Genomic DNA, 21,859 nt, shown 5'->3' with positions numbered 1-21,859 from the left:
TGATTTTAAACAGCCGGGGCTATTTGACAGAAATAGAGAACTATATATTCGCTGGATGAAAATTCGCCCCAGATATGAACTAGTGACATCAAAACACTTTATTCTATGAGATTATAGGACAGTAATGTCTCTTTTTCGCTGTTTGACTGTGCAATACCCCGAGGAAAATTTTTTTTTTCACTTTTATTATTACTAGAGCCGTTCCCAGGGTTGGTGGTGCCTGGGTAAAAATTAGTTGCAGTCCTCCCCTCGAATTAAAATAAGCAAAAAAAAACGAATCAAGTGAAAAATTTGACCAAAGTGGGGCAAACCCCAAGCCGTGGTGCCCCCAAGCTGTGGCGCCCGGAGCAGCTGACCCGGTTCCATACTGGTTGTCGCAAAGAAGTCACTATGCTGAAAATCACACTATAATTTTACTGGTGTAGTAGCGCAGCGATATATTCCCTGCTTGGCAATACTGAGCCGGGGGTTTAAATCCAGTTGCTGCAAAGTTGGACGATAGGTAAAAAAAACCTATCACACTAAGCCAGACTACCAAAAACGGTAGTAAAAAACCGGTACAACTCATCGATAAGCCTGTACCTTACGATACTTTACAACGGTAAGCCAGACTACACATTCCTTGAAAAACTAGGGTTTTCCAATTTTTTAGAGTAGGAATTTCTGTAAAAAAAAAACAGCCGGCAACTAAAATGTCAGCATTATTCAATGTTCTATAAATAATATTCAAGGATTTTTTTCCTTATCCTTTTGATCTTTGTACAAACTATAGAAAGTACGTAGATAACTTAGAAGACCACACTGCCTTTCCATGACGAAAGTATAACACGATAGCCTAAGATCAAACAGTTCGTGGTAACGAACTGTAGTAAGGAGCGACCCGGCTCAATAGTAAACGAAACTCTAAAAAACGGAATTTCAATGCTAAAAGATATATCAAAAGAATCAGATTTTTACGCTGATTTTAAATATATAAGTTTAATCAAATTTAGTCTTTGTCATCAGAAGTTACGAGCCTGAGAAAATATGCCTTATTTTAGAAAATAGGGGGTAACACCCCCTAAAAGTCACAGGATCTTAACGAAAGTCGCACCATCGGATTCAGCGTATCAGAGAACCCTGTAGAAAAAATTTCAAGGTCCAATCTACAAAAATGTGGAATTTCGTATTTTTTGCCAGAAGACAAATCACGGGTGCGTGTTTATTTGTTTTTTTTTTTTTTGTTTTTTTTCCCCAGGGGTCATCGTATCGACCAAGTGGTCCTAGAATGTCGCAAGAAGGCTCATTCTAACGGAAATGAAAAGTTCTAGTACCCTTTTTAAGTGACCAAAAAATTGGAGGGCACCTAGGCCCCCTCCCACGCTCATTTTTTTACGAAAGTCAGCGGATGAAAATTTTGAGATAGCCATTTTGTTCCGCATAGTCTAAAACCATAATAACTATGTCTTTGGGGATGACGTACCCCCCAGAGTCCCTGGGAGAGGGGCTGCAAGTTACAAACTTTGGCCAATGTTTACATACAGTAATGGTTACTGGGAAGTGTACCGACGTTATCAGGGGGATTTGTTTGGTTTGGGTGTGGGGTTCAGGGGAGGGGGCTATATGGGAGGATCTTTTCTTGGAGGAATATTTCATGGGGGAAGAGAAATTCAATCAAAAGGGCGCAGGACTTTCTAGCATTACTATAAAAACAAACAATGAAAAAATAAACATGAAAAAGTTTTTTCAATTGAAAGTAACGAGAAGCATCAAAACTTAAAACGAACAGAAATTACTCCGTAAATGAAAGGGGCTTTTCCTCCTCGATACCCCGCTCCTTGCGCTAAAGTTTGATTCTTTCTCGCAACTCTACTTTTTAAAACAATAAAAAACTTTAGCGTAAAGAGCGGGGCGTCGAGGAGGAAAAACCCCTTTCATATAAGGAGTAATTTCTGTTCGTTTTAAGTTTTAATGTCCCTCCTTACTTTCATTTCAAAAAAACTTGTTTTTTTTATTTCATAGACTAAGATCTATGACCTCTGTCTACGCAATATGTCAGATAAATCTAATGAACCGGAACCGAAAAGGTCAAAGAGATTAGCCTCCGCTGTTGCATTGGAAAAAATAAGAGCAATAAACTATATATAATTAGTTTATTAGGTAAAAATTTTGTTTGTTTTTACTGATGTCTTTTAGTTTCACTGCTGATGATGAACACTGTATATGTGTTCGAAATATCAAGTAAAATTTTTTTATGTCTGTTCACTGTCGATTAAAAGGTTTCATCCCTATTTTGAACTGTTATACTTTCGTATAGAAAGTACGTTTAACTTAAAACAGAAGTAAAACTTACAAACTCGTACAGCGATGTCATATCCAAAGGTCACAACTGCCGATATTTGAATGAGAACTATGAACGTCCACAGCCTTTTCAGCAGCTCTGAAACAACCACTTTCTCAATGGCCACCAAATTTGCAGACTTATGGATAATTACAGCAGACCCTGTGATAATTCCGACTAAAACCACATCAGCAGAAGAGAGCATGATCCAATAAGGCTCTTTAATTAGAAAAATCAAAATTAAAAAGGAAAATGAAACAAAAAGTTGAATTCATATTTTGGGAGGTTTAGAAAAATCAAAATTAATTAGAAAAATAAAAATTAAAAAGAAAAATGAAACAAAAAGTCGAATTCATATTTTGGGAGGTTTAGAAAAATCAAATTAACTAGAAAAATCAAAATTAAAAAGGTAAATGAAACAAAAAGTAAAATTCATATTTTGGGAGGTTTAGAAAAATCAAAATTAATTAGAAAAATAAAAATTAAAAAGAAAAATGAAACAAAAAGTCGAATTCATGTTGTGGGAGGTTTAGAAAAATCAAAGTTAACTAGAAAAATCAAAATTAAAAAGGAAAATGAAACAAAAAGTTGAATTCGTATTTTGGGAGGTTTAGAAAAGTCAAAATTAATTAGAAAAATAAAAATTAAAAAGAAAAATGAAACAAAAAGTCGAATTCATATTTTGGGAGGTTTAGAAAAATCAAAATTAATTAAAAAGAAAAATGAGCCAAAAAGTTGAATTCATATTTTGGGAGGTAATGTCATTGTAATAAATAAACTAAACCAATTCATAACATTGTTATATACATTTATCAAGGCAAGAACAGTAGCATCTATTCTTGGCACAGAGGGAGGTAAATCCATCAAAAAGTAAGATACAATAGATTAATATCAAAGTTATAGCTAAATAAAGAGAGAAAGGTTGAAATTGTTAGGACAATTTCTGCAGATCAAAGATGACAGATTACCCAAAAATTGTCCTTGCCAGCCACCCGTCTAGGGTCAAATGAAAAGCAGGTCGTCCCAGATTGGGTGAGAGGATGTCCTAAGGAAAGACTTAAGGAAAACTGTGACTTCTTGGGAGGGTGTATATAGGGAAGCTTTGGATAGACTGGAATGCCAGAGGAGCGTACGCAGCTCTGTTGATCTTAGGCGGCTTGGTGCCACAGTGAATTCTTAGTTATATCATTGGTATAGTTGAATTTTGGATAAACCAAATTTTGAAATTCAGTGAAGAGAGGTTCAGACACTACTCCTTCGATCACATGTGGCTGAATATACGCACAAATCAGTCAATCTAAAATAACAAAAATACAGCGAGAATATCTTGTCCAGGGGTGCCAAACTGCCAACTAGTGGGTGGGGAGACGACTGACCCCCCCCGCAAACCACGTCATTCCTATTCGTCTGTATTTTTGAAAAATTCCTATTTTTCTATCTTTCTACAAAAACTAAATATAAATCCTTGCCTCACCTACAGTTTCATGAAATAGCAACCCTGAAATTGTCAAGAACAAACCTCTTTAGCTATCCACTATTTTTCATACACTTGTTTATTGGATATCTGTAGTATGCCAACGACAGGGCTCAACGATAATTTTGTATCCTGGACTGAGTGTTCTCCTGCTGATTTCAAATACATACGACTTTTACAGTACTTCAGCTGTATTTGTGATTTTTTTAATTTGTAATAAAAAATAATTAACTTCTTAAAAAAAAGCTGAACCAGCAAAGTAAAAAACTTTACAGACACTAAACCATGGAATTGAAGAATAGGAGAAGACTTGAATCAACTTTGACTTGGCCAAGATGAATTGGTATTAAAATGGAGAGGAATCTTTACTCTCAAATTGTTGAGCAAATGAGCAATTCCATTTCCAGGATTATAACCTTCAATAAATTTATCTGTTTCAATATACTTACTACATAACATAAATATATCAATAATAATCAACATATATATCAATATATATAATATAGTCAATAAAGATAGATAAATAAATAATAAATGTGTAATAATTAATACATACGCATAAAAAATATATATATAACAATCAATAATACAAAATATGTAAGTTATGCTGCTAGTTATTTTTTCTTAATTTTTGTTAAATTTAGGCAAATTTCTGGTAAATGCTAGATCCTAGAATGAAGTTTCGCTGAAGTTTCTGGAAGTTATGGCAGTTGGCCACAAAGCCACAGAAAGACGTCATTAGAGGCCCAAAGGTCCCAGCTAGCAGCTTTTGTTAGTGAAGCGATTAAGAGGAGACTACAAAAACGTCCTAGCCGAGTGGATTGGTGCGCTGGATTTAGGATGCTTTGTCCGAGAGGGCGAGGGTTCGAACCCTAACGTACCCAACTACTTAGTTTGGGATGGGGGTCAGTGGCGTGACTCTGTAAGCTCAGCCAGAGTTGACCCAGCTCTAAATGGGTACCTGGAGGAAGCTGGGGAAGGTAAACAGGAAGGGTATGCGAAATTACAGGATGATTGGCCCCCATCCGCCCATACACTTCCTGGCTGAAAGGCCAAGAAACGGAGATCAGCACCGCCGGTAGGGACTGTAAAGTCCAATGCCGTATTTTTTATCTTTTACCTTACAAAAACATCTCGAAGTGACAGTTTTTTAATTAAATGCATGAATGATCGGCTGAGAGACAAAGGGTTGCAACCCTCTTTTAAAAAGCGCTTTTTGCTTTTTCTTGGTGGTTGTTGTAATTGATGCTTATTTTATAGTAGGTTATAGATAAATCAGTTCTCTTCAGTTTTTTTTTGTTCTTTTTTTCCGTAAATTTTCTTGAGCGTTTTGACAACCCTTTCTTATTAGAAAACATGACAAGAGAGAAGATTATTGTTTTTTAGATGAATGAATAGTTGGTTGAGTCAAAAGGTTACAGCCGTCTTTTATCCTGCACTTTGCTGCCTTCCCTTGGGGGTTGTTTTCAGTGACGTTTATTTATAGTTGTTCACAAATGAATAGGTTCAGTAGCTAGAAATGTGTGAAACAGTAAGCAAAACTTCTCAAAAAGTAAAAAGTGCGAAACACCCTTACCAGGACAAACATTAGGATCATTTAAGCGGTCTTTCTCTTACGTTTTCAGAAAAAAAACATTTTTTTCAAATACTTCCTGTAACATTCATCCCACGTCGTCCTAACGTAATTCGTTCCCCGTTATAGCAATAAAGAGTCCATAGAATCCAAGACAAAAGTACAACGGTCCTAATCCAAAGGTGATTCAGGGAAAAAACCAAATTTTTTCACACACTTACAATAACATTCATCCCACGTTGTCCCAACGTCATTCATTCCCGTTACAGCAATAAAGAGTCCATAGAATCCAAGACAAAAGCACAACGGTGCTAATCCAAAGGTGATTCAGGAATAAAATTCAAATACCTACTATGACATTCATCCAACGTCGTCCCAACGTCATTCATTTCCGTTAAAGCAACAGAGAGTCCATAGAATCCAGGAGAAAAGCACAACGGTGCTGATCCAAAGGTGATTCAGAAAAAAAAACATTTTTTTTTTCAAATACTTACTATAACATTCATCCAACGTCGTCCCAACGTCATTCATTCCCGTTAAAGCAACAAAGAGTCCAGGACAAAAGCACAACGGTGCTGATCCAAAGGTGATTCAGAAAAACTTTTTTTTTCAAATACTTACCATAACATTCATCCAACGTCGTCCCAACGTCATTCATTCCCGTTAAAGCAACAGAGAGTCCATAGAATCCAGGACAAAAGCACAACGGTGCTGATCCAAAGGTGGTTTAGAAAAAAAAAACATTTTTTTTTCCAAATACTTACTATAACATTCATCCAACGTCGTCCCAACGTCATTCATTCCAGTTAAAGCAACAAAGAGTCCATAGAGTCCAGGACAAAAGCACAACGGTGCTGATCCAAAGGTGATTCCGAAAAAAAAAATTTTTCAAATACTTACTATAACATTCATCCCACGTCGTCCCAACGTCATTCATTCCTGTTACAGCAATAAAGAGTCCATAGAATCCAAGACAAAAGCATAACGGTGCTAATCCAAAGGTGATGCATATTTCACAGCGAACCAACCGCAATGCCTTCGTCCCATAGATTAAAAGAACATTGATGAGGATAACTAGCTTCATACATGATGCTGCAAGGTCAATCTGAGGAAGATGTGCGCCCAATAGCCAATTCACAAAACTAGAAAAAAAATCTTACTATACAGAACCTCTTGTAAATGTCCGTATCTCACACCTAATCACCAGAGATACAACAAGTAGCTTAAGTCAGCACTTCTGAAGAGTAGCTTTACAATGAGTCAGTTGGTAGTTCAATCCAGGAGCGGTGAGCGAGAGTCATCATAAGTCCGCGATCTAAAATAGAAGCAAGAACCACTAAAAATGCTACAGAAAGTCAGATATCTGGATTAACGCATCGATGAGTACTCCTATCCTGTCCCACCTCTATTCTAGGTCAGTCTATTCCAGTCAGTCTTGGGAGAGATTGTATGCTTTATTTATGCCCAAATTCTGAAGGTAAGCGTGTGGCCTTAATTATTCTAGTATTATAGTTGTAGTGGTAGTAGTAGGAACAGCACTAGAAGTGATAGTGTATTATTATTAGTAGCAGTAACAGTAGTCGCAGCAGTATTGATAGCAGTAGTAGCAGGTACATGTTGGTCAGTTCACCTTCCCAATATTCCAGTCATGATGCGCCAGAAATTATTTCTTGACGCGGTAAGCCGCTCTAAAAATGTTGCTGATACACCTGTATCAGAAAATCTGTATGCATATAATATGTTTTGATTTAGTTCAACTTTCCGCTCAATGTTTCCTCAAATGTTGATTTCAATATCCTTAGCCTTAGTAGTACCCCCTATAGTAGCAATAGTTTTAGTGATAATAGCAGTAATAGTAGTAGTGGTTGCGGTAGCAGTAGAAGAAATGGTAGTTGCAGCAGTAGTAGCAGTAGTAACGTGCAAATATTCCCTTTTTTGTCAATTGATCATCTCCCTTGTCATTTTCTAAAAGTTCCAAATTAATATTCTCAGACATTGCTAAACTACAACCGATATACATATAACGTGTTTTGATTTAGTTCAACACTACCCTCAACATTCCCTAAAAGAGTCACATGAATGCCTTTTGCATTTTGGGATAGAAAGGTCAAACTTGCATACCTTTCTTAATAACATATACTAGACGTAAACAATAAATGAATCGCCTATCTTACAGCCCTTGCTCTGAGGACTGTGGAGAGGGTGGGGGGTAGGATCCTCAAAGACATAGTTACTGAACCTTTCACGATTCTGAAGAAAATAGATGTCTCAAAATTTTGATTGGATGCTTTTTTTGGGAAATGATAGGCATGAGTGGCAGGCTGGTTTCCCTTACATCACTTTTGACTCTTAAAAAGGATTTTATAGCATTCAGTCTCAAGTCAAATGAGCCCCATCTGAAGTTTATACAACCACTTAATCCATAAACACCTTATATATCCCCATGACATAACTTACAACCCTTGTACCAAGGCTCCGATGGGTTGTGTCATCCCAGGAGGCATTGTTATCTGTTCTTTAGACTATTTTAAACAAAATGGCTATCTCACAATGTCAATCAGATGGGTTTGGGGAAAAGACAGATAGTCGGGAGGGGGGGGAGCTAGTTTCCCTCCATCACTTTTGACTCTAAAAAAGGAATTATGACTTCCAATTTCCGACCAAATAAGCCTCCACAAAAATTTTATACGACCAACCCTTCCATAAAAACCTTATATACCACCGGGGCACAACTTAAAACCATTGCCCCCAGGCTCTGAAGGTTTACTTCAACCCCGAAAGCCTTGTTCTAAGATCTTTGGACTATTTTGAATAAAAAGGCATGTCAAAATATCAATTGGATGCATTTGGGGAATAGAGGATATGGGGGGACTATGGTCCCTCCAATCATATTTGACCCTAAAAAGTGCGCTAGAACTTCTGGTTTCCAATCAAACGAGTCCCTTCCGAAGCTTATACAGCCACCACTTCCATAAAAACTTTATATGTTAATGATGGGAAACTAACATAACCACAGGAGGGCTGTGGAGGGTTGACATCTTCAAAGATATAAATACTGGGAATTTCAACTACCCTGAACAAAACGGCTATCTTAAAATTTTGATTGGATGGGTTTGGGTAAATAATGGGCGTGGGGGTGGGATGAGGGCTGGTTGCACTCCAACCACTTTCCACTATAGAAAGGGCACTAGCCCTGTCAATTTCCAATCGAATGAGTGGCTTTCAAAGTTCCTACGACAAATCCTTCTATATGAAGTACCTTGGTCAAAAACCAAAACATAAATAAATAATATATTGTGACAACATCGTTCTGTACTTAGGTAGCGCTATTGCACTTCCTATGATATTAACATCATGGACAGAATTTTCTTTTTCAGACGCCACCCTTATATGAATAAGAAAGAATTTTCGTTCAGAAGAGCTATACAAACATACAAGGCATAAATTAAAAGCTAAACATAACTAAACATAACTTTTTTTAGGGTCTATATGTTTAGAAGATGATAATTTTTAACCTAAAGTATTTTTTTTTGTAGAAATGTAACTGAACGACATTTTTACCTAATATTCAATGAATGATTATCCATTATGTGTTGTTTAATGTTTTGCTTAGCAAAATTTAAAAGGGTAAAATACCATAGCAAAAATACTATTTAATGATGATAAAAAAAAAACAACCAAAAGACTTGAAGTAGAGATACCTTCTTTTACCAGAAAGATCTTAACCTCATTTTTTTCCTAATAATCATACGGCAGTTTAACCTAATATTCAGTGAATGATTATCCATTATGTGTTGTTTAATGTTTTGCTTAGCAAAATTTAAAAGGGTAAAATACCATAGCAAAATACTATTGAATGATGATAAAAAAAACAACAAAAAGACTTGAAGTAGAGATACCTTCTTTTACCAGAAAGATCTTAACCTCATTTTTTTCCTAATAATCATACGGCGGTTTAACCTAATATTCAATAAATGATTATCCATTATGTGTTGTTTAATGTTTTGCTTAGCAAAATTTAAAAGGGTAAAATACCATAGCAAAACTACTATTGAATGATGATAAAAAAAACAGGATAAAAAAAAAAACAGGGAATACAGGATAGGACTATGGTCCCTCCAATCATATTTGACCCTCAAAAAAGTGCGCAAGAACTTCTGATTTCCAATCAAACGAGCCCCTTTCGAAGCTTATACGGCCACCACTTCCATAAAAACTTTATATGTTGATAATGGGAAACTAAAATAACCACAGGAGGGTTGTGGTGGGTTGACATCTTCAAAGACATAAATACTGGGAATTTCAACTACCCTGAAGAAAACGGCTATCTTAAAATTTTGATTGGATGGGTTTGGGTAAATAATGGGCGTGGGGGTGGGATGAGGGCTGGTTGCACTCCAACCACTTTCCACTTTCTTTGGACTATTTTGAATAAAAAGGCATGTCAAAATATCAATTGGATGCATTTGGGGAATACAGGATATGGGGGGACTATGGTCCCTCCAATCATATTTGACCCTCAAAAAAGTGCGCTAGAACTTCTGATTTCCAATCAAACGAGCCCCTTTCGAAGCTTATACGGCCACCACTTCCATAAAAACTTTATATTTTGATAATGGGAAACTAAAATAACCACAGGAGGGTTGTGGTGGGTTGACATCTTCAAAGATATAGATACTGGGAATTTCAACTACTCTGAACAAAACGGCTATCTTAAAATTTTGATTGGATGGGTTTGGGTAAATAATATGGGTGAAGTGAGGACTGGTTGCACTTCAACCACTTTCCACTATAGAAAGGGCACTACCCCTATCAATTTCCAATCGAATGAGTCGCTTTCAAAGTTCCTACGACAAATCCTTCTATATGAAGTATCTTGGTCAAAAACCAAAAAATAAATAAATAATATATTGTGACAATATCGTTCTGTACTTAGGTAGCGCTATTGCACTGCCTATGATATTAACGTCATGGACATAATTTTCTTTTTCAGACGCCACCCTTATATGAATAAAAAGAATTTTTGTTCAGAAGAGCTATACAAACATACAAGACATAACTTAAAAGCTAAACATAACTAAACACAACTTTTTTTAGGGTCTATATGTTTAGAAGATGATAATTTTTAACCTAAAGTATTTTTTTTTGTAGAAAGGTAACTGAACGACATTTTTACCTAATATTCAATGAACGATTATCCATTATGTGTTGTTTAATGTTTTGCTTAGCAAAATTTAAAAGGGTAAAATACCATAGCAAAAATACTATTTAATGATGATAAAAAAAAAACAACCAAAAGACTTGAAGTAGAGATACCTTCTTTTACCAGAAAGATCTTAACCTCATTTTTTTCCTAATAATCATACGGCGGTTTAACCTAATATTCAATAAATGATTATCCATTATGTGTTGTTTAATGTTTTGCTTAGCAAAATTTAAAAGGGTAAAATACCATAGCAAAAATACTATTGAATGATGATAAAAAAAACAACCAAAAGACTTGAAGTAGAGATACCTTCTTTTACCAGAAAGATCTTAACCTCATTTTTTTCCTAATAATCATACGGCGGTTTAACCTATTATTCAATAAATGATTATCCATTATGTGTTGTTTAATGTTTTGCTTAGCAAAATTTAAAAGGGTAAAATACCATAGCAAAAATACTATTGAATGATGATAAAAAAAACAACCAAAAGACTTGAAGTAGAGATACCTTCTTTTACCAGAAAGATCTTAACCTCATTTTTTTCCTAATAATCATACGGCGGTTTAACCTAATATTCAATAAATGATTATCCATTATGTGTTGTTTAATGTTTTGCTTAGCAAAATTTAAAAGGGTAAAATACCATAGCAAAAATACTATTGAATGATGATAAAAAAAAACAACCAAAAGACTTGAAGTAGAGATACCTTCTTTTACTAGAAAGATCTTAACCTCATTTTTTCCTAATAATCATACGGCGGTTTAACCTAATATTCAGTGAATAAGTAGTTATTCTCTATTATAGTCCTTTTAGAAAACTTTATATACATTTTTGTTTTAGCAATTTGATGTTTATGATAGCAAATTGTTTTTCCATTGTTCTTTAATTTTTGACCCATAATGGATAAAATTAAACCTGATAAACCTACAGCAAAGGTAGTTTTTTGTTTTTTTTTCCTGATTGCTTCAGAATGATATGAATGGAAGTGGATATCCTCTTTCCCAAATGTATTATATTTAAAATAATGATAATTTATAATGTAATGCCAGGGCGAAATTTCACAAGATATATGCAAATTTACCAGAACAAAAAAAATTGGCGAATAATCAGATAAATATGAGGTAAAATTATAATAATCGCACCACTCCCCCTGAAACCCATCCAAGTATAAATTTTGTATGAGAAAAACAAATCCCTCCCAATTCCTCCAAACTACTACCCTATTTTAGGTCCAAAAAACATGTATATTTTAATCATACAGCTGTTTTTGGCACAGCTGTATATGTAAAGGCTGTACAATTACCTATTTTGGCTGTGTATTTTCATGTTTGTTAGACTAGCTAGGTCTTCGAATGTAATTGCTGCCACCTTTAAATCAATACTGAACTCCCTCTAATCCTCTTCCTCCACCTGGATAGTCTAAAACTAACGGAAACTTGACTTACCACAAAACAAAAAGACTTACCATAAAATGGAAAGAAAAAACGCGAAAATAAGGATAAAAACTTGATATGCCACTGATTCAAACGTTTCATCTTTAAAGTTCTTCTTCATATTAATGGCTGCTTTGACTAAAAGTATCATTGTCATCAATACCAATGCCCCAAGAAATGAGCTTCTAGCACAGGCTATTGTATCATAGCTCAGAAAGCAACCCACCTCCATCAGATCAAAAGTTTCGTTCGACATCCTTCAGCTGTAATGACAATAATGATGATGAAAATTATATTGTCGATGAGGGTTTTTCAATGAAGTAAACAAGAAAAAAAGAAATAAGGGAAAAATACAACAAAAATAGAACAACACAAAGTTCAGTTCAGTTCACTTTATTTATAATCCAAATACATTTAACTAATATCCCAGTACCCGCCCTAAGGAAGATGCAAAAAAGCACTTACGACTGGGCGGGTACATAAAACTCATAATCTAATTAATAATTCAATACAAAAAAAAGAAAAAAAAAACATAACCAATAACGACCAGTCTCTTATCAACTCTCATCAAAAGAGAAGATAAACTAGCACCCAATCATTGCATTGGGTGTTTTGTATACCCAAAATACCCAATATACCCTTTTGTATACCAATTGGGTATCATTGCCAGGGAAAATACACAAAAGCGATCTGGGATTTCAAATATCTTGCACAGCAAATCTCAGCTGTAAATTTTTCAGTATATCATATTAAATAATTTTATATCATATTAGTTTTTTTCAGTATATTAAAATGGATTAGCTTTACTTCATTTCAACCTTATGTAGCAAATCACAGAACCGATTTACTGTAGACACTCCTATTCCAATGTTATTGAAGTCGAAGGTCAAATTGAAGTAATTGAAGATTATCTTCTCATAAACTTCTCCTTGGCCCAACCAACAGTATCTACAGGTCAGTTTCTATTGATCCATTTGAACTAAGATAGAAGGCATTTGGACTACGGGAGAGTGAGGGGGGAAGGGGCAATTTTCCTGTCCCCCACAGATTTCAAAATATACATTTTCATTGGCATTTCCATTAAAAAATCGACAAAAACAAACAAAACAAATCACATCTTCCTAGATCTTCGAACCATTTTTTTTTATCTTTATTAAAAAAAAAAATTGTTATTCCCTTCATATTTTCGCGTATTAACGCCCCTAGGGATGATACTGTTCAAGCAGAATATAGCTAAAATGTGAAAACAAATAATTCATTATAAATTACTCAAAGTCATTGCAATGTTGATTCCTACTAAACTTTCGACAATTTATTTGAAAATAGTCTAACGGACATAGCTAAGTTTTCTGAATCCTTAGACATTGACACCAGATACCATCATGTTTTTTTTCTATTTTTTTTATTTTTTAAATAGATTAAATACTATTTAAGAAGATTCAGAACTAGATTAATATTTTTATTATATATTCCTTACCTGAAGCCAAATATCCAGTGGGGTATTTAATTGGTCACTGGAAACATCTGACAAATTTACCAAATTTTTATACTGACTACTTTCAATTTTATCTAGGAATTGCGTTCATAATATTGCTTTTCTAATAAATTCCATTCAAAAATGCACTAACATTTTATAAAAGAATCAACAAAATCCTGAAACCAGGTGGTGGGGGATAATTCATGACAATATATGGTGAGGGAGGCTTTTCTATTATGTTTTAAGACAAAGATACCAAAAAAAAGGTATTTCAAAATATATAGGGGGGGGGGGGGGCAAACAGTAAAATACAGAAAAATTCGTAAAACAGCTGATTAGATTGCTTGCAAAAGGTAGGTTACCTTATGAATGAATGCATTTAATACCTATCAATGAAAAAACAGACAGAGCACAAAAAAAGAAAAAAAACAAGAGGGACTTAGAATAAATAGAAGCTTGTGTACCTGTGTTGATCTCAAGCGGCTTGATGCTGAGATGAGGTGTTAGTACTAGTAGCAGCATAGAATTTTAATGGATTATAGATCAAATTATCTTTATTTGAAATCAAAACCATGTTCTAATGGGGATTAAGGGGTGGATTTATTGATGCTTTGAGTAACTTGCAGACTTCTAGATCAACATACCACTTTATATGCCATTTAACACTCGTTCTAAGTATACTAATCACTGCCATGACAAATTGTATTTTGAGGCCTTATGTAAACCCTTAAACTGACACTTTGTTTCCTTTTTCTGGTAGCATAATTAAGATAAAAAACATACCATTTGGTTCAAATTCAAATACAAAATTCAATATTAAGCCGATAGTTCAAAAAAATGCTTTTTGCATGCATGTACATAATATTGTCAGATCTAATAAATTTAGCAATTTATGAATATTTTAATTTTGCCATTTTTCAACATTATCAATAGTTCACGGGCGGGTTTGAAGCATAGGTGAGGCAAGTTACAAATTGATAGACAAAATTAATGGGAAATTATGTCACAATTATGTCAAATTATGTGTTGCTTTCAAGTAAAAAAAAAAATTACAAAAGAAAAAGTAACTGAAAAACGAGACCAAAACTAAACAAAAATATGTTGAAGTATACCATACAGGAAAAGATCCAAATTACGCCTGGTTTTCAATCAGCAAAACTGAATGATTAAAAAAAAGCTAAAAATGAATGAAATAGAAGAAAATGAAAGAGCAAAATATATCTTTGATGATATCTGGAGTATATGCTTATTTAAAAAATTATGAATTTTTTTCCAAATAAGGAAAAATTTGAATTAATTATTTTTTTATTTTGCTACTTTTCAACATTGCCTATAGTATACAAGTCAAATTGTCAAATTGATTGACAAAATTAATGGGATATGAATCAATAATGTATTACTTTCACATGATAAATTGAATAAAAAAAAAACTGAAACAAAGATTTAGATTCATTTATTCAAAAATTCATATTTGTCAAAATCTTCAACTTGGCCAAATGGAGAGACAAGCTCGACTACTGGGCAAGACATTTAAACAATCCTCAAAGATACAGAACAAACAAAAAATGAACCACTATTTCATCAATAAAATAAAAAATAAAATAAAAAATTTTTACCAACCGTTCTTGCAAGCAGATTCCATTATATAACTTTTTAATCGTCTCTTGAAAGATCCTTTTGGTAACTCAACAAATTTATCTAATGAATATTTGTTGGCTATTGATGGGATCATTACTGGAGGTTGAAATGGGATCTTTCATTTTCTCACCAGAGGTAGTTTATACGGGTTAACACATCTAGTTATCAGTGAATTTTGATGTTTGGACAGTAAATTCTGGTCAAAAAAGAAATTATGTACATGTTGAATCTTAAAAAAACAACTAGATAATAGCAGATGAGATTTCTGTGTAAGAGTCATTATGTCTAGAAACGGGTAAGAAGTACGTGTTTCAGAGTGGATTTCTGTACTCCTCGGGTGTTGTAAAAACTGATCGAGAATTCGAATAGCTTTGTTTTGCAGGGTTTGTAGTGATTTAATATGTGATTTAAAAGTCAGCAAAAATGTAGCTGAGCAATATTTGATGTGTGCATCAATTAGGCAAAAATATAGGATTCTTAGAACCTTATATGAGAATAAAAATTTTAGTCGGTGGAGCAAACCTATATTTCTTGATAATTTTAGTCTCAACAACGATATATGTGTTTTAAAATTCATGGTAGGGTCAAAAACGATACCTAAATATTTTGCGTGTATACTCTTTTGATTTCATGAATAGTATCAATGGTAATTTTATTCAGAGAAATATTTTTCAACTTTTGATTTGATCTTCCATAAATAATAAATTCTGCTTTAACAAAATTAGGGACAGGTTTGTTAAAGAGAGTAAAACTAAAAAAAAAATCAACATACCATATAGAAAATGTTCCAAGTTACAAATTGTTTTCAAGCAGCTATACTGAATTAACTAAAAAGAAACAGCTGAAAATGATAAAATAGAAGAAAATGAAAAAGTGAAACACATCTTTGATGATGCCTTTATGATATGGTTATTTAAGATTATATTTAAGATTTGAATAAAAGTATCTTTAAATTTTGATATTTTTAAACATTGTCAGTAGTTTACAGGTAGGTTGGAATCATGAGTGAGAAAAATTACATATTTTTTTTTGTTTTAGAAAATTAATGGGATGTAATTACATTATGCGTTACTTTCAAGGGAAAACATTAAATAAAAGAAAAATAACTGAACAAAACAAAGTGAGTAGAACACACAAAAAGAGCTAAGAGCTCATATGGCACTCATGACGAGGTCAGAACAGCCAAGAGCTCATATGGCATGAGCTCTGGCAAAATTCTAAGAATCAATAGATTGCTTTAAAAGGAAAATCAGAAGCTTAATGCCGATCGGGATTTAAAATAAGAGCTCTGAGTCAAGAGGTCCTTCTAAATATCAAAATTCATTAAGATCCGATCACCCACTCGTAAGTTAAAAATACCTCGATTTTTCTAATTTTTCCTCTCCCTTCAGCCCCCCAGATGGTCGAATCTGGGAAAACGACTTTATCAAGTCAATTTCTGCCGGTCCCTGACACGCCTACCAATTTTCATCGTCATAGCACGTCCAGACGCACCAAACTCGCCAAAGCACTGAACCCCATACCCTCCTCCCCCAAGAGAACGGATCCAGTCTGGTTACGTCAATCACGTATCTACAATATTTATAAGCGTTTTCCAAGATTTCCAGTTTCCTCCTCCAACGTCAAAAGATCTGGTCGGGATTTGAAATAAGAGCTCTGAGACATGGGTTCCTTCTAAATATCAAATTTCATTAAGATCCAGTCACCCATTCTTAAGTTAAAATACCTCAATTTTTCTAATTTTTCCAAATTACTCCCCCCCCCAACTTCATCAAAGAGAGCGGATCCAGTCCAGTTATTTCCGTCACACATCTTGGACTTGAGCTTATTCTTCCCACCAAGTTTCATCCTGATCTCTCTGCTTTAAGCGTTTTCCAAAATTTCCGGTCCAGCCCACCCCCAATAACACTGGACCCAGTCGGGATTTAAATAAGAGATCTGAGTTACGAGGTCCTTTTAAATATGAAGTTTCATTAAGATCCAATCAATCTTTCGTAAGTTAAAAATATCTCATTTTTTCTAATTTTTTGAATTAACCTCCCACCCCCAACTCCCCTAAAGAGAGCGGATACATTCCGGTTATGCCAATCACGTATCTAGGACTTGTGCTTATTTTTTCCACCAAAGTTCATCCCAATCCATCCACTCTAAGTGTTTTCCAAGATTTTAGGTTCCCCCCAACTCCCCCCAATGTGACCAGATCCGCTTGGGATTGAAAATAAAAGCCCTGAAACACGATATTCTTCCAAATATCAAATGTCGTTAAGATCCAATCACTCCTTTGCATGTTAAAAATACCTCTTTTTTCTATTTTTTCAGAAGTAATCCCCCCAACTCCCCCAAAGAGAGCGGGTGTGTTCCGGTTATGTCAATCATGTATCTAGGACTTGTGATTATTTTTCCCACCAAGTTCCATCCCAATCCCTCCACTTTAAGCATTTTCCAAGATTTTAAGTCCACCCTAACTCCCTGCAATGTCACCAGATCCAATAGGGATTTAAAATAAGAGCTCTGAAACACAGTATCCTTCCAAACATCAAATTTCATAAAGATCCGATCACTCCTTTGTAAGTTAAAAATACCTCATTTTTTCTATTTTTTCAAAATTACCCCCCCCTCCAACTCCTCCAAAGAGAGCGGATCCGTTCCGATTATGTCAATCATGTATCTAGGACTTGTGATTATTTTTCCCACCAAGTTTCATCCCAATCCCTCCATTCTAAGCATTTTCCAAGATTTCAGGTTCCCTCCCCCCCAACTCTCCGCAATGTCACCGGATTCGGTCGGGATTGAAAATAAGAGCTCTAAGACACGATATACTTTCAAACATTAAATCACATTTAAGATCTGATCACCTGTTTGTAAGTTAAAAATACCCAATTTTTGTAATTTTTCTGATTTAACCATCCCCCCCCCCCCAGATGGTCAAAATGGAGAAACGACAATTTATAATTTAATCTGGTCTGGTTCCTGATACGCCTGACAAATTTCACTGTCCTAGCTTACCTGGAAGTGCCCAAAGTAGCAAAACCAGGACAGACAGACTGACAGAATTTGTGATTGCTATATGTCACTTGGTAGATACCAAGTGCCATAAAAAAGCTCAACATACCACACAAAAAAAGTTCCACAAAATGTGCCAAATTACAAACATTGAATAGAATCAAAAAAATTGAAAAAAAGTGCAAAAAGCAAACAGAACATACATCACAAGAAAAAAGAATCACTTTCATGCAATAAAAATAAACTAACTTTAAAAGGTGGAAAGAATGAAACGTGTGAAAATAAAAGAGTTAAACATATCTTTGTTGATGCATTTACAAATTCACAGAGAATGAGACTGGTTAGAATTTCTGCTTACCCTGTTAAATCTGTTTACTAGCATTCAACTTCATTGTTCTATGAGTAATCTATTCCTAAGAGTTGAGCTATGTAGCATGGACTAAAAAATGTTGTCAGTGCTCTTAAGGGTTTAATTGTTTTTACACACCCCCTACATATTCAAGAATGTATTTTTGTCATTTACATTGAAAAAACACAATGACAAAAAATACTGCAAATACTCCACAATAGTTACCTTGTATTTTTAAGCATATGATCAAGAAGAAGACAATGACATACCATGTAGTCAAAATTTAGTAAATAATTATCACAATAAACATTTTTTATTATAATTGCAAACAATCTTGTGACAGAACAACATTTTTTTTATGAAAAAGAATTATGTCAATTACTCAAGATGAAGATCTATAAATTTTTTTGCCCACCTCTATATTAAAGTGTCTCTTTTTTGTCATTTATATTGAAAAAAAACAACAAAAAATTACCTCTCCAAAGTGTATCAAAAAATACAATTTGCTTCCCCCATACATTTTTGTGAATTGACACCCCCTAATTTCTAGGAAGAGGAATCAGATAATAAGCCACTTCAAATGTATATTCTTCATCCTTTGTGTAGCTTTTTTTTAAAGAGTGTTACACCCTCTAAATACATAGATACATAATTACATAGATACATAGTGTATATAAATACACCCTCTATGTATGACTATATTCTCAAGGCCAACAAAAGTTTTAGATTAATTTGACAGATGGTGAGTATAACCCAGCAGCATCAACTGTAAAGGGGCAGGATTGAATATGCTCCCTTCTAATCCCCCCCCCCCAGATCTTGAAAAGAGAAAACTATGTTTCCCTCTCCTTAAACTTTCTATATTGACACCAGAGGTATAGCAGATCTGTCATGTATACAGCATTGTAAGCCATATAAATAAAAAAAAAAGGTTAGACTTAACAATTTCTCAGTAAGTTCTGAGGGTATGTTTTTGGCCCTAGATTTATTCCTGAAAGGTTTGTTCACAGAACTTAGCCAGTTTCAAAGATAGCGTCTGCACTAGGATTTTACAACAGTTAGGTTAGGAGATAAAGAACTCTAGAGAAAGTTTGTCTAGCTTAAACTACCCTATTTGCCACTAAAGTTACTGGTCTCTGATGAAGGTGAACAAACTTCATGGGTTAAGGTTAAGAATAGAAGCTTTCAAAAAGGAGATACAAAAAAACTTAGGCATTATTTTGATTGCTAGTTTTATGCTTATTTTTCATGTTTTTGACGGTTTAATCTAATCCCCCCCCACTAATGGTTTCATTAGCCCTAGGCTAAGCAAACAAATAGCATAAAAAACAACTAAATTGTTACTTTTATAATAATCTATAAAGCATATTTCCAACAATCAGATTATCATGTTCTTATCTATTTTCATTCAAATGTTAATTCATTTAGCATGATGCTTTTTCACCCAATATTCAGCACAATTAATTAGGCTAAACTGGATACATCTGAGACAATTCAGAGTAGCTGGTTTTGCAACATATAAATCAATAGAAACAACAATAAACCAAAATATTATTTGGGTTAGCCTACATATGTATACATCAGGGGGCAATGCATTGTTGGAGAAATGAATATTGAGTTGAAAAGGAGCATAAAATCAGGAATTTAATGGTACTTTTTTTTATTCTTTTTTGTTCATTTTGTATATAGCCTATGACTGTATAGAGGAGGAGGGTATTGGAATGAATTGTCTAAAACACAAAAGAGCATGGTATAGATGTATGAGCAGTCCACCACATAAGAAAATATGTTAAGAAAACAATTCTTACTTCATAATATACACAATAAGCCTAGTTGAAATATTTTGCAAACAGGAAAACCTTTTTCTTCACATCTTTCCTTGTTTTTCTAAGAAATTCATGAATTTCTTAGAACCTATATATTAACAGAGTATGTACCCCACCCCCTTAATGTGCAAATATATACCCAGAATTGCATTATGAACCTAAATATAACCTTTATTTACATTACAAATGAACTTTACCCCTATCCCTAAATATATCCAAATCAGTGTATATATTTGCAATCATTAAGGTGGGAGTACTATTGATACTATTTCATCAAAGATTCTCTTTGGACTCATAGTAAAGAATTTCATTTAGACACATTTATGTTCAGTGCAGTTTGGATCTATGTAGAGAGGGTGGGGGTTTTGCAATAAATTTGGAGATATGGAGATAAACCTTACAAATTGGGACTGAGCAAAGTTGTGAAGCTGAAAACAATTTTGATTTACTTCATCTAAGCAGAAAATTTATTTTGCAAGGTTTCACTTTTACAATACACATATTTTTAAAGTTCAGGACCCTCTAGAGGGAGAGGGAGTGGAGGTATTTACTTCAAAATACCTTCTCATGACAAACTTTAGCCTTTAGAACCATCTCTGAAAGTTCCATTTTTCTAACCTAACCCCTTTCCGAGATAGGCAAGTCACTAAAGTAAAATTTTACCAGTGAACTCTTCTTGTGTTAATCGAGCTCAACAAATTTTATTTCAAACAAGAGCATCCCAAGGCATAACTTACTCTGCATGAATTCCTGAAAGTTTCATTATCCTATCTTAGCTAATTTCCAAAATAGCTGTCTACCACATATGGTTTTGCATTAATGAGGATAACAAGCTTATAAATTAAAAATAAAGGTACCAGTAAATCAACCGTTTTTGTGTCAATCTAATTCAAAGTATTCTATTTCAACAGGCTTAATGTCTTGTCAATTTTAAATATTATGAATTAAGTGCCATCTATAAATTATAGTTAGCATAGAAATCATAGATGGTAGGATGACTCAATCCGGTAACTTGAATATCTGGAATATCAATGTGCAAATTCAATTTCCCTGAAAATGTGTCTATCAGACGATCAGTTCTAACTTGGCGGCTTAAACAATGGTGGTCACAAATTGTTTTGAATTGGCATACTGGCAGGATCTTTCAAATATATTCGCGATTTAATTATTGTTTTACCCTTTTTTAATTACTTTTAATTTCTCCTATTAAAATGCTTTATCTTGAAGTTATTGGTGGAAAAAACACTCCCAAAAATTATCTAGATGGAATTACGAATACAGGATGTGAATTCACTTAATATTATTTCCAGCAACATCATATAAAATGTGTTTGGCATTTAAATACTGGAGTAAATTGTGAAATATATAAATAAATCACAAATAAAATATATAGGGAATAATACAGAAAAAATAATCAATGAGTAGCACAGTAAACTTTACTGAGGTTATACTATACTCATAGAAATATTAAATAAATCAAGAAAGACAAGAATTAAAACCAGATCAATCTGTTTCACCCATAACACAATCAATCAGTTTATTTATTTCCTATCAAAAC

At 34.0% G+C, this 21,859-nt stretch overlaps 1 protein-coding gene across 4 annotated transcripts in view; it reads right to left on the bottom strand.

Moving 5' to 3' along the window:
* LOC136038546 (uncharacterized) overlaps positions 1-21,250 on the bottom strand; it is a 49,612-nt gene extending 28,362 nt beyond the window's left edge. The window contains exons 1-5 of one of the 4 annotated variants that reach the window (XM_065721705.1): positions 21,159-21,236; positions 15,896-15,950; positions 12,041-12,271; positions 6,268-6,509; positions 2,333-2,539 (exon numbers count right to left, since the gene is read on the bottom strand). In XM_065721705.1, coding sequence (XP_065577777.1) covers positions 2,333-2,539; positions 6,268-6,509; positions 12,041-12,264 — 673 coding nt within the window. In that variant the 5' untranslated portion in view covers positions 12,265-12,271; positions 15,896-15,950; positions 21,159-21,236. Of the gene's footprint in view, positions 1-2,332; positions 2,540-5,861; positions 5,914-6,267; positions 6,510-12,040; positions 12,272-15,895; positions 15,951-21,038; positions 21,064-21,158 lie in introns of those variants that run through there. The other 3 variants (XM_065721704.1, XM_065721706.1, XM_065721707.1) reach the window with 3 other exon arrangements.
* Positions 21,251-21,859: the final 609 nt, after the last annotated feature.

The sequence above is a fragment of the Artemia franciscana genome, chromosome 18 (assembly GCF_032884065.1).
Source record: "Artemia franciscana chromosome 18, ASM3288406v1, whole genome shotgun sequence".
NCBI classification, from domain to species: Eukaryota; Metazoa; Arthropoda; class Branchiopoda; order Anostraca; family Artemiidae; genus Artemia; species Artemia franciscana.
This window is presented reverse-complemented; position numbering and strand designations above follow the sequence as displayed.